This window comes from Opisthorchis viverrini (assembly GCF_000715545.1).
Source record: "Opisthorchis viverrini unplaced genomic scaffold opera_v5_25, whole genome shotgun sequence".
NCBI lineage: Eukaryota > Metazoa > Platyhelminthes > Trematoda > Opisthorchiida > Opisthorchiidae > Opisthorchis > Opisthorchis viverrini.
The window spans coordinates 1,589,745-1,605,730 of NW_008751681.1; the positions used below are offsets into that span (position 1 = coordinate 1,589,745).

The 15,986-nt window shown below is 41.5% G+C and overlaps 1 protein-coding gene across 1 annotated transcript; it reads left to right on the forward strand.

The window, feature by feature from the left end:
• Positions 1-2,080: 2,080 nt before the first annotated feature.
• T265_12936 (hypothetical protein) lies at positions 2,081-15,986 on the forward strand (the record flags this gene model as incomplete). The annotated part of the gene is made up of 3 exons (XM_009166370.1): positions 2,081-2,503; positions 10,984-11,156; positions 15,864-15,986. Coding segments are annotated over 3 exons (489 nt in total), but the record flags the coding sequence as incomplete, so codon positions are not given.

A 15,986-nucleotide genomic window follows, 5' to 3' on the forward strand; every position in this document is an offset into this window, starting at 1 on the left:
TTGTACCGATATACGTACGAAACTTAATTACCACACCCTCGTTGTTCAACATCATGGCGGTGCAAGGTGGTATAGCCGCGCGCCATCTATAAAATCAGAGCTAGCGTAAAACAGCTGGTGATCGATACAAATTTAAAAGGAGGTCACCATCATCATCAGGTTTTGTCAAAAACCACTTACGCCAAAGTACTTTGCCGTTAATGGGGTAGAAGACAAATATGTGCAGTAAATATCCTAACCTTTAGAACCGGTTATGAGCACCTCGCGATGAATATGAGAATGGGTGACTCTCGACAAACAGCACCTGTCACCGAATTGGGACTAAAAGCGTTGGGTGCGTATGAGAAGATTGTAATTAAAGGCGACCGGCAGATCGGTCTGTGCCAGTTCTTATGTGAGTGGACGAGTGCCCAGCTGTTTTGATCTTCAGTTAAACAGGGAATCACTGCATGCCAGCTAAGTGCTGTCACCATCCGCCCAACTGCGGCGGTCACAGAAACCCACGTTTCGTATTTGCTAGTGTCTGAGGATTAATTTTTCTTTATATTAACCCGCGTAGCTTTGGTGTTGCGCTCGGAGTCCTGGAATGTAAGGTGTCATGCAAATACAAAAGCACCCTGTTAGCCAATCACTTACCAGCTCGCACCCATAAAAGTTAGGAAAGCATGACTAGATGGAAGACGCAAGTCGGCAGGCGTGTATAGTGGCAAGCAACGACACACATCCTTTAGCGACTGGCTGGATGCTTGCAGCTAGGATCTATACGCAGGTGCTGGTGACGAGCAGAACGAATACTTATGAGTGAGTATGAATAGCGACTAAACGTGCAAGCTTTTTCATGTTTCCGTTCGTAGGCCATTCTGCATACAATAGAAGAGCGACCCCTTTTTGTTTAGCTTATGGATATCTTTATGTGGGTTTCACGACCACAGGTACGCTAAGAAAGTGCGCAATGTTTCCAAAGTTGAAAGGATAAGCCATTGGGGCCGGCGCCTCAAAAGCCCGAACAGAAGACAGCGAGAGTCGACCGTACGCTGTTGTAGTAGCGTAACTTGAGGGATAAGCTGTCACATTCTCCGAACCCTATACGCAAGAAACTGCTTTCAGAACCAATACATTATTTTACGGGGTAGGAAGTGGTGCAGTCAAGTGTAGCCCAATAGAACACTGACCTACGCAAGCCGTTGCAACGAACTACCGCAACAGAGCACCTTACCCGCAGTTCAATTGAACTTATTCGTAAATATCCATTTCGGCACCGGTGTGGTATGGTGATCCCAGTGACAATCAGATATCGATGGTTTTCGCCCGTCTAGCACTGACACATTCGAGTGCAATCTGAGGTAGTAGTTGAACGAATAAATGCAACACGCATTGTATACCTACCGGCGGGTTTTCGTGAGCAAGCCTCCCGCTCATCTCAGCGCAGTCGCCATATTGGTGTGGAATGCGCCTCACACGTGAGCATCCCAGCACCGATGCATGTGCCCTGAAATGCTGATGATCACTCGGGCATCTGCAGAATTCACACGTATATATGTAAGCAATCAAGAAACATCCCATCCTTTATCATAAACGATTTCTAAACTTTACCCTTGGATTGTTTAAAGCAGGCAGCACGATGTGCCTGCGCAAGCCCGATCATTGGCTTCCGGGTGACTATTGGAATGGTAGAAAAAGAGGTGCATAATTATCACCATGTAATCGTGTGTATCTTTTGGATAAGAAAACTTTAAAAAGTGCAAACGCGGGAGTAAAAAAAATTGGTCTAGACAGAAGGATACTCATGGTCTCGACAAACCACAAGTTATCAGTGGGAATGCTGTCTGTAGTCACTGTAAGGAGAAGAGTAACGACTACGGTGCACGTTCTTACCACAAATGGTGTGAAACATTCTACAACGACATCCTTTCAACTGCTTATCATTCCCTGATTGGGGAGCTAACCGATTGGTCTTTTTGTTTTAATATGTCATTACATTTTATCTTCCATAACACCATCAATATTGCGTTTTTGAATACGCAACGTGATGGACGAGTTTCGATCATGTCAGCGAGGAAAACCCGCACAAATTTATTCACAAGATCTTTCCAGTTGGTTCCCTGGTTTATTGCTCAAAACCGACAATAAAAAAATTTTCGACTATGATACTGCCACTTTCCTCTCAACTTCGAAAAAAAGCGATGATTTGGCACATCAAGATTTTGTCCGTCAAATTGAGGAGGTAACTTCTTAGTCTTTTCGGCTATCTGTTAGGATAATCAAGCTTATGACTTGGTGGTCAACGGAATACGATCGCTTAAAGAAGCTATGGATTCAGCGAAGCTTCCAAGACACGAACAAGCAAAGCTCGTTAATGATTACAGGCTCTTGATAGATCAGGATAAAATTTCCTCAAAATTTTCAAGTTCAACTGGGATGTCGGTTGAAGATATTGGCCTTTTGAGTAAACAGGATATCTTTCTTCATGGGAAACCAATTACACAGGCACATGGGATAACAGGTTAGTTATGTTACATCTCCAGAAAAAGGAACCCGGAACACATGGGTGGTTAGATGAATAAGGTTGACTTCCCCGGATGGTGCACTTTTGAAGGTAATGACACCATTACCAATGTCACTGTCATCTTATGGTGATGATGATGATGATGATGGTGATGATGATGATGATGATGATGATGATGATGATGATGATGATGATCCGTAGACGAGGCCTTCTAGTTTAAAACTGATATCGTCCGTACCAAGAATTGTGGGACATAATTTGTGAACATAAATGTTCACATAAACTTTATAAAGTTTATGGAAACCGTTATAGAAGTCACATCATTAATGGTTGTTCTGCAAGACATTGAATCGTTCCGTAGACGAAACGTGCATTTGAAATTCAAGATGGTTGTTGAAATCACTAATCTACACATGTTCAGCCCTGGCTGATAGTAAGTAAACAGTTTACACCCCCATATTCTGCTGCCGTCAACGTGGAATAGTGTGTCTTTATGGTTCAATCACCTACTGGAACGAAGAAGGAAGAAAATCTCGAAAACATATGCAGTTAACGTTTAATATTTTTCGGCAGGTTTTTCTGCAGTGTGAGCATGAAACAGGTCTTTCAGCACTCCTGTTAGCTAGTCCCTGCTCGCTTCCCAGTGAGTAATTCTGTCGAGTAAATAAAAAAATCATATCTCGAAACTATAGAAACATACCAAGGTGTTCATAGACTCTTGCATAAAATTCTACGCCCAATAAACGAAGAAAGCTAAAAAAAGACTAAGTACTACTACTCGTTTTGTTGCCTGCTGAAAAAGACCGTGTGTCTTGAAGCGTTAGCCGCGAACCAAAAACTGTTGTTTTTCACAAGTATCAGTCAGCTACTCAGGTAGATCAGTGCATCTGTTTCTGGTCAAGCGTGAAACTAGATAATTTTCTGCGCGTTTACTGGAAAATTTAGCCACTCCCTGTATTTCAACAGAGCGTTTGTGCCCTACCAGTATTCATTCAGTTTTCCGTCCAGGTTTATCACCCGCTGCAAGTTTTAATCCTTAATGAAGGATCCCTCAACAATATACACTTTTGAATTTTGTCGCCGTGTAGGATGAATGGCGGTTGCTTATAACTAAGGCTAGATATTTATCCTGGGCTAATACAACAAGACAAAATACGCCTAAATTCTAAGGTGTCATCGATAGAATAATGTGCTCGTACAGTTAGGTTAGCAAATATGGCAGCAACCTTTGTGACAGTCTCGAGTTGTAACTGGATGTCTCACTTAATCTTCTGAGGTTGCCAGTAAATTTATGGTGAAAGAGCTGTTATCCATGAAGTGATGCAATTGTATTATCAAGCTACTGCACCGGTCTTTAATGTTTTTTGGACATCTATTCTATCCTTACCTTCATGATGTGCTCCAAAAATGTTAAACCAACTGGTTAGCAATTTTTCATCATACCTTTGTTACACTCCTTATAGTAATTAGTGTGGCTCTAGTCCAAAAACAATTCCCATATTACTTTTAGTAGTAATCGGTGGATTACAGCTGGTGCTGGAGATTTGTATGCATGGATCAGTTCCTTAATCGGTGATATTGTTGGCAAATTGTTTTAAACTAACTTCTAGTATGATTTGCTAGGTATGGTGGCTTGTTTGATTTCATTACAGGCATTGTAAGGTAGTTGTAATCAAATGCTTGAGACACTTAATTTGTATTTCAAAGCACACAAATTAAGCAGGCAAAAATGTTACAAATCCTCAAAACTGAACTAGTAGGTATTTTAATTTTGAATTAGTTTATTTCCATAGACAACATTTGCTTAGAGGTGTTTATTCTGATTCTGTATTTCCTTTCAATATCATTTACACTTTCCTCACCCACTCAACCCTGCACTGACGATGTCACCTCGATTGTTGATGAAACGTTTGCAATCTCACTGCCAGGCTCGGCGTACAGACCAACAACCACGTTTTCCTTCCCACAAATATGGTTATTTTACAGCGTTTGATCGACCCAAACCCCACCAATTTTGGTATCCAAAGCTCGTTTTCTTAAAACACATCCCCCTCAAGGAGGCTTGTTCATGCTGGATAAGCAGATATAAACTCTTGTATACATAGTACTATCCAGGTTTTTTTAGGTTCAAATATTCTCCTTTCTGTAGAGACTTATAAAGCACAGTTTATAATGCGGTGGTCAGTAACTCAAAACTTGGTAAACTTCTTAGCCCGTGACAAGGCTTTTGGTTTTGAGAAGCACATAGAAGTTTGATGTAATTAAAGTGTTCCGCTTAGTTGCACTGAGCCTATACGACCGCTGGAAATACCTTGTTGCAATGTTTGTTAATCTTAACTGTGAAGCATCGTTTGATCAGTAACAATATCCTCAGCCTCCAAGTAGCTTCTAGTTTTCCTACTGGAGGTGATGTCACCATGAGACGCAGCGCAAGTGTTCATGGCTGCTACTTTCAGTGCTCAGATTAGCAACTGTAGCCTTTATATTGAACACCTGCCTGATAGAGTTCTTAGTGCACCAAATCTTTGCTTGTGACAGATCATGCACATCGAACCCATTCGAAGTATTTGGATGACCTCAATTCCAATCTCTGTTGGTCCGACGTGTATATTCACATCCTGGTCTCCAAGGTTTAGTTCAAAAAAAGGACATGTACTGTATGTTTAGTGAATACAGTGACACGTTTATTACTTTTTATGAGTATAAATTGACTTGCACAACTTAATTGGATTCTACCCAGTCATTTCCACTCTTGTCTTAATGTATCAAGCCCAATGACTCTTAGTTACCGCTTAAGACACAACTGGGCTACGGCGGAAATCTCGACAAGACCTTTGTTAGCCTTCCTAATTTAGTCCAGGGAGCCTGATTACGACCGTCTTTGCTTTCTTCTGAACTTTGAATGTGTTTGTCACACATTCCGGACTCAAGATCTCAAGAGCCACTTTGTTCTTCTGAAGCATTTGCGTAATCTACTTAACACTAAACTGAACGTTGGTTACACTTAACTGGGTCTATTACTAGGAATTTATTAACTCTCATTCGAGAGAACTTCAACAATGCTGCTGAACGTCTTGATGTAACCGACATGTGATGCATAAAAATGTGTCCAAAGATTTTTGGAATTCAGGGGAGCCCAAAATTGAAACTTTAGTCTTTTTTCGTCGTTAACCGACGGCACTAAATCGTCTGCTTCCTAACGCCGCTAAGTTCCAAAGGATGGTGCATTTTTCCCGACAAATTTACTCCAACTTTAGCCAGGTTCATCGCACGGAAGTGTTAGGGATGCTCTCCATTTTGTAGAGAATACTGCTACTCTTCTTCGTTTTTAAACCATCAATTCTAACTACAAACCTGTCCACACAAAACGCCTTGTGGTAAAAAACGTCGGTGCCTCCACGACAACTGAAGGCTTTCTTGACACTTTAAGGCGTACGTTATTTCCTATCTATCATGTTGAAACTCAAGACCAACAAAATTTTGAGAATTTGTTGACATTTTCATACTACTGTGGGCCAGAAAATGTAGCCGGTCTTGGAGTATTTACCCAAAAGAAGACAAATAATTGTTGATTTAAACACAGAGGTTTCAAATCACCTGCCACTCTTTTTCGGACAAAAAGACCTCTAAAATGAGTTTTTTTCTGTACAAGATGTGATAACTCTGACATAAAAATAATTATCATCATTATCGACAAAATAACATCGGTGTTTAACACTGATGATTTGCTGCCGTATAGCCATGATTTTTTTGAAAGCCTTATTCGAAGAAAAGAATAAAAATGAACGGGGAAATGACTCAAAGCTAACTCTCTACAATCATTTTGAGGTGCTTACATTTCCAAGCACTCATTCAGACAGTCTGGAAGGAAACTGACATCAAGATTGCCACTGACATTATTATTAGCTTATTTTTATTATTAGACTGTCGATTGGTTACAAAAGACCTCCGGGATCACTGACTATAAGTGAGAGCAAGCAGACTTGAACAAACTCCAACTGTCTTCCTGCTTTTTTGTTTTCATAACGTAGGGCTTTCAATAAAAATTTATTATTGAGGAAGAACTAATTCCAGATTTTTGGGAAATTTGGAAAACTGTGGCACGAAACTTTACTCTGGAAGACTACCACCGGGCCTTAGACTATGAACATAAAAACAGTTGTAGGGCAATACCTGCCAAAATTGAGCACAATTCTGAACTCTTGAAGGGTCTGTCACCAGCAACTTCCGTAAACGCACAATTTATGGACAATTTTGTCCATATTAATTCTATTTACGCATCGTTTGACTCTCAATTTTGTGTGCGGAAATATACGGTTGTAGACTGAGACGACAATCAAATCAGTTTGGGCTGTGCCTATCGTCATTTGTCGGATCTTTAGGATGCCATTTGCTTCTTAGACTTGGCTGCTTATTCTTGCTTTATTGCAACAACAATCCCATATTCCGAGCCTTTGTGTACTCTTAGTGCACAGTATAACCAGGTTGGGATCGTTAATTTTTGTAAACCAACCCCTTGACAGCGCTTAGTACTTGGATTGAGGAAAAACATGCAGACAATGTGTGCAAACATCACGTAGAAAAATTATAAATCTTCATCATTCTTGGAGTTCTTGTAATATTTTCCGCCTGTAATTCGGTTTCATTCTTCCGGTAATTAAGTTTAGTGGTTTTGTTTACAGACACCACTTGGCGCTTGTTAGCAATTAATTATAGTGTCATAGTCACCAGAAATCGTAAAAATTTTCCGTTCGTCCGAATAGATTGAAGAGAACTGAATCTAATATATCTGAAAGGCTTCTTACGGTAGGAAAATAGGCAATCGATAGGCTACTTATGGATCTGAAATTCAGAATGCGAAGATTGTATGAATTCAGCACTTAAAGAAATTTGTCGAACGTAAGTATAAACAGAATGTTTACTAGGTTGTTAGCCTAAACAACAAGAAGCCTCGTGATAAGTGACACATGCTTAACGGTTTTTGTATGCTTTTGAGACCTCCGTTGAAGACCGTCCTCAAGTATCAAAGATGTTCCCATATATAGTTGGTATAAAGCGTGATCACGAATTCTGAAGACTACATTTGTTAGATTTTACCCATAACTTACATTGATTGAAGTATATCCACGCCCTGTGCACGCCTATTCCTGTTGAAGCGAACGAGCTGAAATCTTTAATTTTTGAAAAATGAGCTAGGTCATCCTCTCGGTGCCATATAACGTCACTAGGGCTCAAAACTTAGTCAATATGAATGTCATGAAGTGGTTCAAAACTGTATTTTTTGTATTCAGAGGGAACAATTACTATCACATATGCCTCGACGTGAGCCAAGATATTGGCAAAGCTGGAACTCAGCAATTCACTGCTATATTTGAAATAGTACGGTTAGCGGTATGCATTTGACAGTGAGAGCGTTCTTATTTAGTGGCCGAAAATTTAAGGAACTCATTGATCCAATGTAAGTTGAATTCCGTGAGCCCCATATTTGCCACAGTCTTCGAGATCCCTGTTGATACGGATTTTCCATCCAGAATATTCAGGGCAACCACAACCATGGGCATTGTTCGTCTAATAGTCAGAAACTGATGACATTTACCTAGTCATCTTGCTAGTCATCTTGTTAGTCATCTTGATCACTCATTCTCCACAATTCAACTAACTTAAAATGTCCACGACCACCATGGTGTATGTCAGTTTCCGGGGACTTGACCAGCTGAGCATGGTTGAATATGTACTCACTTTATAGTGTAAACCGTTTTCCGCTTGTTTGCTCACCAACACACGGGAAGGCCATTATCTGGAGTCTTATAATCTTAAATTACGGTTTGTAAACAATCATGTGCTAGGAGATCCCAGTGTGCTTTTGCTTAATAAGGATGATAAATTGCACAAAAGATCATTGCGGCTGGACCGAATAGTAAACTTATTGAAGAGCACAATACTAACCTGTACCCTGGCTTTGAATGGGCAATAAGTGAGAAAGTGACAATCCAATGCTGCAGGGTGTCTTTTCACGAAGGACGTCACTCAAAGATTGCTGAAAACTCCTTGAAAGCCATGACCACTTTAGCTGAGTTTCCCGTGAAAAACCAAACTGCTATGCAAAAGAGTGTACTCTCGGGGTTCCTATTCATAAATGGTACCCAAAATGTCAGAAAAATTCGGACATAGTTTAATTCTGTTTGACGGACTTTCTTTTGCTTCCGAGTTCATGGAAGCCAATATGGTAGTCTTCACCTGTGCTGAAAAGCAAACGGCCCGTATTGCTGTTTACTTAGTTTACCAGATATTTTAAAAATCTCAACGACCTGCTCCCCTAAATGCATTCGGACTGTGCAAAGTAAGTGGGCAAGACTACAAACCAATTAATTCTTGCTTGGTCTAAAACCGTTTATGATCTTGTCATAGGTAGAAAGACGACAGATTCACATCAGGGTGCCCCTCCGGAACAGTTACTTAGCACTCCGTATACTCTCTAGTTGTATTCACGTTTTATTAGTAGGTGCTTCTCAAAATTAAGTAACTCACGAACGAGTCTCCAACAAGCGGACAGTCTGCATACTATGAAATAAACTTAGGTTTGAATGGTATGAGAAATATAACTTTGCTCTCTATAGCCAAGTCTTCAGGCAGGTGTTATAAGCTTGTGTCCGTGTTCTAAAGACACTTAAGTAACAATATAAAAAATGTCTATTAAAATGACAATGAGGTATCGTGGTTAACCTTACTACACAGTAGAACCTGGCCTTATGAACTCTCCATTATTGTCCGTGAACCGACTACCTTCTGTTACCGTGGGGATAATGCAAAGATGCAGAGCTGAAAGATCCTCAATCGTTATGGGTGCTGAGACTACAGCACATTCGCAAATGAAGTTTGCTTTCGTGTTTTAAGCATGCGTCAGAGTAGACTTGCGTGTTCTATTTTGTATAATTTTCACAATGTACAAAACCCATCAAACGTTTTCTCTGTCAGGTAGCAAACTCTAATGATAGCCATCATCATCATTATCACCTCTAAGAGCCGCGAAGTTGTCGTACAGTGGTTATAGCTGCCACAATTACGTCCATCGGTGATTTAGGTAGATTCGTTCCGTACGTACTGCAGTCATTAGACAGAATTTGGGTGGAAATTGCTTGTTATAAACTGCCAAACCAGGTTCCAAATACACTCTTGATACATAGATTTTGGACCTTATGGACACGAAGTAGCCAGGTTTGGAGATTTATCTCAGCCGAGAAATCGGGTCCACGTGGTCCCGTTTATAAATTTCAAAGGGTCTGGTAGTGTCTTTCTTGGAGGGAGCGGAACAAAAGAATCAAATTGTGTTGAAGCTTGGTTATATTTCGTGTATATTGGTGGTACGTGGTGCAAGGAAGAAGAGTTAAGGTAAACTTTTTGACTTATCAACTATTTCAATTTGTGTGCAAAACGGTCAATATCGAAAACATGCGAAAGGCTTCATTGCGCTTTCACGTAGGTTGTTGGTGGTTTCAGACTTACTTTGCACCATTTAAATTAATATCAATGATAAATAACACTGCCCTATCTAGAGCACATTCAGACTCTCCCTTCAGAAAACCTCGCCTAACAGTGGCGTTCATTTTTACCTACTGTGACACTTGCTAGTAGTCACTAAGCAATAAGCAAACACTTCTCTCCATGAAATATTCTGGTTTCTCAGCTGGCTATCAGGCAGTAAATAAACACTGGAGGCTCAAATCTCATGGATGTTTCTGCCTGATAATTGCACGATTTTTAGAAACCTCGAAAATTAGACAGGAATGTGGGAATGGATGTAAGAAATTAAGAAAACCGGAAAAGGAAAACAAGTGTATTCTCTTCAAATTTGGCTGTAAAGGCTTTTCGAATACCAGAAATGGCTATGGTGGAGTTGGAAGCAATGAAACTACTTCATTGTGCAAATAATCGTGCTTCGTTTGAAAATTCACAAGGTTTGCTTGTGTGTAGTGAGAATACTTCGAGAAACTGGAGATTTCGAAATGGCATGATTACACTCCAAGAATGAAATTCACCTATGCTCAGGAGGCTAGAAGCACTCTGTAGTCGTTTCATCCTTACTGGGAGCAATTGTCAGGTGGTCTTCTGGCCGAAAGTCCAAGAGGTACAAATTAGGAGCAACTTGCTCTGAAAAGGTATGAGAAGTTGTCATCAGCGAGGTGTTTAAAGACCTGTGTGCTTGAAGGGTATATCTATTTGCAAGTCAGTAGTGTTTGACTATCAACAAAAAGCTTGCACTTGCGAATCTCCCCACCGGCCACGAGTTGCGAACTACCCATTAATCCCAAACGGAAGGAAACTTTTTCACATTAATTTGTCCGTTTTTTTAAGGGAAGAATGAATTATCTTGGTCTCAACTAGAAGTTATCGTTTACTCATATCTGACTACTGCACACCACTTTGTCCTCCACATGCAGGTTCTAATCTTGGGCTTACTGCGCCACTTCAATTTTCAGGTGCCACTCAAAGCGCTGAATCCGAAGACGTTTCAAAGCACGTGTCTAAAGAAGGCACACATAATCTGACGAAACAAGCAGAACAGTCTAAAACCAGTTGGAAGATGCGATGCAAACCACGTATTTCTGAGCAGATGGCTCTTAAGGAAGAGTTGAAGAGGATGCAATCCACGGTTAGTTTGATAGTTTCTAATGTTTTATCTTGGTCTGTCTAAATAGGATTGCGCTGTTTCTCTATCGGTGTTACTGAGGGACTCGAAACAAGATCCGTGAGATCACTGTTCAAAATTGGTTGTCAGCTGACCTATTATCGGACATGTTACTTTTATAAAGAGTTAGTAATGTATGCATAACCGGTCTCAGTTACGTGGTCTCTGAAATACAATGTTCTTAAGGCACAAATTCAGGTTTTTCGGAAACGCCAACTTTGACGCACTTGTCTATTTCGGCTCAGCATTCGGCTAGAAAAACACCTGGGCTATAATCATTTACAAACCACGGAGAGGTGCTCGGGTTTGTTCAGCGATTTACATAACTAGGAAGTTGCGTACGTTCAGATTGGGTTGTGATAGATGAAGCAAGAGACACCTTTTGTATCAAAGCGGTATATACCTAAATCTCAAGGGACGTACTGTTTTGTTTGTATGACTGTGAGACTTGACCTCTACCAGCAGTTGAACCGAGACTCTTCTGGGTTTTCGATAACCGCAGTATCAGGACCACAGCTCTGTAGGTTGGCGCCGGTCAACTCGCAGCGTAACATTCAGAAACCGGTCGTGCAACAATGATCGCACTCGGAAGATGTGCACATCGTCAGGACTCACTGGATGGTTAGATTAAGAAGAGATATGGCTGTGAATACAGCTGTTTTGATAAGATGTTGATTGCCCTTTTGCAGTGCTAACCGGTTTCTAAAGCTCCAGGCAAAGCCGCTGGACAAATATTGTTGTGATATTTTTCCTTGCTGACACAAGTGTGATGTCGGGAGAACTAATACTAACGGTTTTTGGGCATAGTGTCCCTCCAATAAGGCGCTACTTATGAAAAAACATGTTGTTTGGCCATCTTGAAATCAGGCCACACAAAAACAAAGCATGATAAGAGCGTGCTTCTTCAGAACTGTCGTTCTCCCCTTTAAAAATTATTCCCAAAAATGAACCTATATTGCGTTTCCCTTTCGGATTTGTCTTTTTGAGTGAGGGATTGCATCAAACATAAAAAAATCTGTAAAATTTATTAGCCCCAACGATAACAGTCCGGGACAGAGTATCCGTTTTAGAGAAAACGAATATGTCAGCCTCTAACGTCTCCCGGAGTGAATCCATGAGAGACATAGGTACATGAACATACACAGTGCATTGCGAATCGCCTTCATACAAGCGCACCATTTAGTGGAGGTTATTGTCAAACCACCACAAGCGTATGATACCACCTCGATCGTTGACAAAACATTTAGTTCCATCTAGATACCGAATAGCGATGCAAGACCAACGCTATTTCTGTGGAGTGGTACCAGTGTGCACAACTTTATCAAACCGCATACACAGACGGGCGTAGTGCATGCCATTTGAAATTCGAAATGCAAACATGAGGGAGGGGGCTGTCAAGCCCTTCTAGATGTTCTGCAGCCTTGTTCATGAAGACCAGGCCAAGCATAACGTTACAAATTATTTCGGCTCTGACTGATTATCGTTACGGCCCAGGAAAAATCCACAAGTGGGACCAGCAAATAGTTGTGGTTAGTTTGAGGAAAGAGATGGTGGCAACCACGTGACCACAATCAACAAGTAAGCATCTCACGATCGACGGAGTTTGACTGACATCGGTCGCAGGGATATATCTGGTCCACCATACGTGACATATTTTTTGCGCACGTGGTATACACTCGTGTTTCCTCATCGTTTGGAATGGTATCATCTCCCCGGCCAACGGGACTTGTATAAGTGCGAGTATAGCATTGCTCAGTTCCTTCACCCCTACACCGCTAGGAAAAGACGCAATGCTAATTACAACCTACTGATGTTTCCACCTCTTTTTACTACTTTTTCGGTCCACCTGTGATGATCATTCAGTGCACTTCTGCCGTGCAGCTCTAAGGACACACGACGGCTGGCAGATCATCCAAACCTAGAGAGGAGCAGGCTCAGGTTCGAATCACGTTCGAATAAACCTTTGTTCCGTATTTTAAGGGCTTAAACGTTGAGCTTTCTCGAGCTCATAACATCATCTCAACTGATTACGAAACAGTTGCCACTGAACTGACAGGCTCAGTGAACAGAACATCAGTAATATATACAACCTAAGCTACCAACATTTCCCTGGACAGCATATCAAGATGTGCTCTTTTTCACGCGTTTCGCGCTTCAGCATGCCCAAAGTACGGTGGACCGAACGTATTTCAGTAAATCATAGTAATGGTATTCCAGCTTCCTCGACTGAGTACTTGTTAGAGTTTAGCCTCAAAAGTCATCACAATAGGTCGCTGGCCCCGGCTGTTGAAGTTCCTTTGGACCGCATCGACAACAATCCGAAAGCCGAGTATGTGTACCAAAAGGGAACGGATTCTAACGTTATGTGTGTCCTGGTCCTCGTGATCGAGGTTGCGGAATGTTGAACAATGCCCGATAAACCCTCATTTTGGAATTTTGGACTTCAAACATCACGCACTATTTCCGTCTGTAGTTCACATGTCACACGTTTGCGGTCGTTAAGACTGTATGCAATGGTACAATCTCGCAGGATTCAAATTCTTCTGGTGGGGAAATCTCCGTAACCAAGTAGCTCAGCTTTACACAGGGTGTACCAGTATTGCCCTCAACGGCAACTTTGTGTCAAACTAATGCCTTGAAAATCTGCAAGGCGACTTCTTCGCCTTACTTTCGCACAAACGCATATTTTCCTACAATAAACCACATTGGTTTTACGCGACACAAACTTATGATTCGTATCAGAAACTCAAGATTGATTCCCACAAAAACGGTTCCAAAGTGTATCTTTCCTCGCCTGAGACGCCTGAGTGCCCATTCGGTCCACAAACTTGGTGTTACGCGTTTGCTTTGACACTGATGCGTTATTTTCACCAACTTTCAACGGTACCTTCTGAAATTTATTAGCTCCAAACGCAGGCACTAGGTATGCCGATGGCACAAGTCAAGGCGTGTTATTAGTACATGCTGAGCAATGTTCTATGGCTGTTTATTCTGCCTTTCATACGGTGTGAAAGCTGACAAACGGGTCGCTAATGTGAGTGCTAAATTGTGCAGACGGAAACAGACCAGATGTCCAATCAGGTCGTGCAGCAGTGGAGGTTCATGTAGGGAGGGAACTGTGTTAAAAATGTGTGAACATTATTAGCTTTAAATTTAGGCGGAGTGGCATTCCGAACCAATGAATCTTCTACGAACTATCAAGTTCCTGCGGACTGGTCTCCTTAGGCAAAGTCATTTTATGTGGGAAATGCTCTATTAGAAAACTAAACAACGTTATTTTTCACGCTACAAGTCTTATTGGTTTGACATGATTCTAGATGTGAGGTATTACCTAATTGTACAACGGAATAAGTGAGGAGACCATAACAAACGAAAATACTTTGGATGACCAGTTCGTAGGGAGATCTGATACCCTCGTATAAATACAGCCCCGGTAAAATACCAGGTTTTCTTCTCTCAAAAGCAATTTTTGTAGAGAGAATGACTCCATCCGTTAGTCATGAAGCGGTAGAGAGGTGATGGTTGATATAAAGCACTAACCACCGCCCTTTGGTATGCATTTTGCACCTACAAAGTGTAAGGTCATGCTTGTGGACATGCAGTCACTGAGCACGCCACTTACGATCCAGGGAGAGGCACTGGAAGTTGTGGAGCGTTTTACGTATATTGGAATTTGTATTAGTTCTGATTGCAGTGTTACAGATGAGGCGAATGCACGAACCTGAAAGGCTCGGGCCGTGTTTGCTAACTTGAGACACCTAAGGCGTCAGAATGATTTATCCATGAGTCTGAAGGGATGTGTGTATCAAGCTACAGTACGGGCTGTTTTGTTGTATGGCTGTGGGACTTGGCCTATTCGAGCAGCGGACCTGAGAGGGCTTCAGGTGTTCGACAATCGTTGTCTCAGAACCATAACTCGTGTATGTTGGTGTCGGTAAATCCGTAACGAGGCAGTTAGAAAGCACGTTTTCGGTTGTGCAACCGGTACTTCCATTAAAGAATGTGTCCAGCACCAGAAGCTGCGTTGGTTGGGACATGTGTTACGTATGCCGAACCATCGTCTGACGAGGAGAGTGCTGTTTTCCATGCCCAATTCGGAGTGGCGTAAACAGAGAGGTGGCCAACCCTTGACTTGACAGAAGAGTATGAAGGAGATCCCGAAACGCTTGGGTGCTGTTGGTGCTACTCGCCTTCCAGTATGGGGACCGCGTGATCCTCACTGTGCCTGGTTGGTGACAGTACAAGATATGCCTGCCAACCAATGTCAGTGGCGTTCTTGTTGTCAGTTTCTATCCAGATTGCTTGAGTGAATGTCTGGAGGCGTAGGCACCTCGGAATGATTGTGTTAAGCTAGCACTAATGCTCTTCCCTGTCCACCTTTACCCTTTTCATTACAATAAGACTTTCAAATAAGTCATGGTTGTACGGCAGTGAAGCATCGGTGTTGGACACTGATGTCTTGCTGTCGATGATTATTATTATTATTATTATTATCTTTTATTTAGTGGTTGTATGGCTGGTTAATATCCTCTTATTTTTCTCATTATAAACAGCGAACAAAATATTTATCAAGCTAACCAGATTTCATATGATTTAGGGCCACATCAGTATGGTGTTTCTCACCCGTCCATTCTTTTAACTGTTGTCTTGTTTCTACTGTTTCCGATTTAGCAAAACTATCCGAAAAATCCACGATACAAAGAACAAACTTCTGTGGAAGCAACAAAAGATTCGTTTGTGGCAGATCCGAAAGCATTGTGCTTTACGAGTTACTGTGTGGGGGCCTTGTACAAG